This window comes from Echinops telfairi, unplaced genomic scaffold, assembly GCF_000313985.2.
Source record: "Echinops telfairi isolate 266 unplaced genomic scaffold, ASM31398v2 ScPeMD7_7468;HRSCAF=8506_0, whole genome shotgun sequence".
In the NCBI taxonomy this organism is placed as follows: Eukaryota; Metazoa; Chordata; class Mammalia; order Afrosoricida; family Tenrecidae; genus Echinops; species Echinops telfairi.
The window spans coordinates 32,694,517-32,695,637 of record NW_022111369.1 but is presented as its reverse complement, the minus strand read 5'-3'; the positions used below and the strand labels follow the sequence as shown (position 1 = coordinate 32,695,637).

Genomic DNA, 1,121 nt, shown 5'->3' with positions numbered 1-1,121 from the left:
TCATTGAAAATCCTGTGGCCCATCGTTCTATTCTTATACAAATGGAGTCACTGCAAGTCAGAACTGACTGAAAGCTCTATTAGCCTTATAGCCAGTGGGGTGCCAGAGGTGGAAGAGCAGTCTGTTTAATCCTAGGTGCAGGCACTGAAAACAACAGGGTTTGTAAATATTTTAAGAGCATTAGAATTAGCCTGCTCTTCCTAATTGCCATATGCCATAAATTCCAGGCCATGTAAGTGATAAAATATACGTCCTGCCAGTTCAGCCCACCATACTCCACCCCTTTTTGGTATGCATTGCTTTGTAATTTAAGTTTTTCCTTTCAAATAAATTAAGAACATAAGCTTTCAAAGACACTGTCTGCGAGAGTTTCCAACAATGAAAATGCAGTCTGCTTTCTGGATTTCTCACATGACTTAGGGCCCAACATCACTTGATTGAAACTGCTGAGAGAACAGCACTAAACCAAATGAAATGTTGAGGTAAAGATAAACCTAACAAAAGTAGAATTTGACAATTTTCTTCAAAATATTTCTGCCTTTGAACTTTTGAATGCATTTCTTTTTCCATAAAGGAGAATAAAAACAGTAAAAAAAAAAATGAAACCCAAATTGAAAATAGCATTTATTGTGGTATTTCTCATTACTTGTGTTTTGGGCTAATCATAAAATATATGAGAGAGGACTGCATAAGATATACTCTTTTTATTTGATTAATTGGGCATAAGAATTTACCTTTATAATATTTTTAAATACCAAATTGTGATAAATGCCTCACTAACATTACTTTTTCGTTTTCATAATGACTAAAAATAAGTCAACAAAGTGACTAGTGGTAAATTACTTAAATGTACTGCCCCTTTTTATTTTTCCAGGTATTTTTGGACAGAAATTGGAAGATACTGTCCGTTACGAGAAGAGACATGGGAACCGCCTGGCTCCCATGCTGGTGGAGCAGTGTGTGGACTTCATACGGCAAAGAGGGCTGAAAGAAGAGGGTCTCTTTCGACTGCCAGGCCAGGCTAATCTTGTTAAGGAGCTCCAAGATGCCTTTGACTGTGGGGAAAAGCCATCATTTGACAGGTAGAGCTCAAGACTTTACTTTCTTTCTTTTTTTTTTTT

The 1,121-nt window shown here is 36.7% G+C and overlaps 1 protein-coding gene across 3 annotated transcripts in view; it reads left to right on the top strand.

Moving 5' to 3' along the window:
- The window catches only part of ARHGAP24 (Rho GTPase activating protein 24), a 518,143-nt gene that overhangs the window by 453,589 nt on the left and 63,433 nt on the right, over window positions 1-1,121 (top strand). For all 3 annotated transcript variants that reach the window (XM_004703244.2, XM_004703247.4, XM_004703245.2), the window contains one exon: window positions 875-1,082. In XM_004703244.2, the coding sequence (XP_004703301.1) occupies window positions 875-1,082 (208 nt within the window). The remainder of the gene's footprint in view (window positions 1-874; window positions 1,083-1,121) is intronic.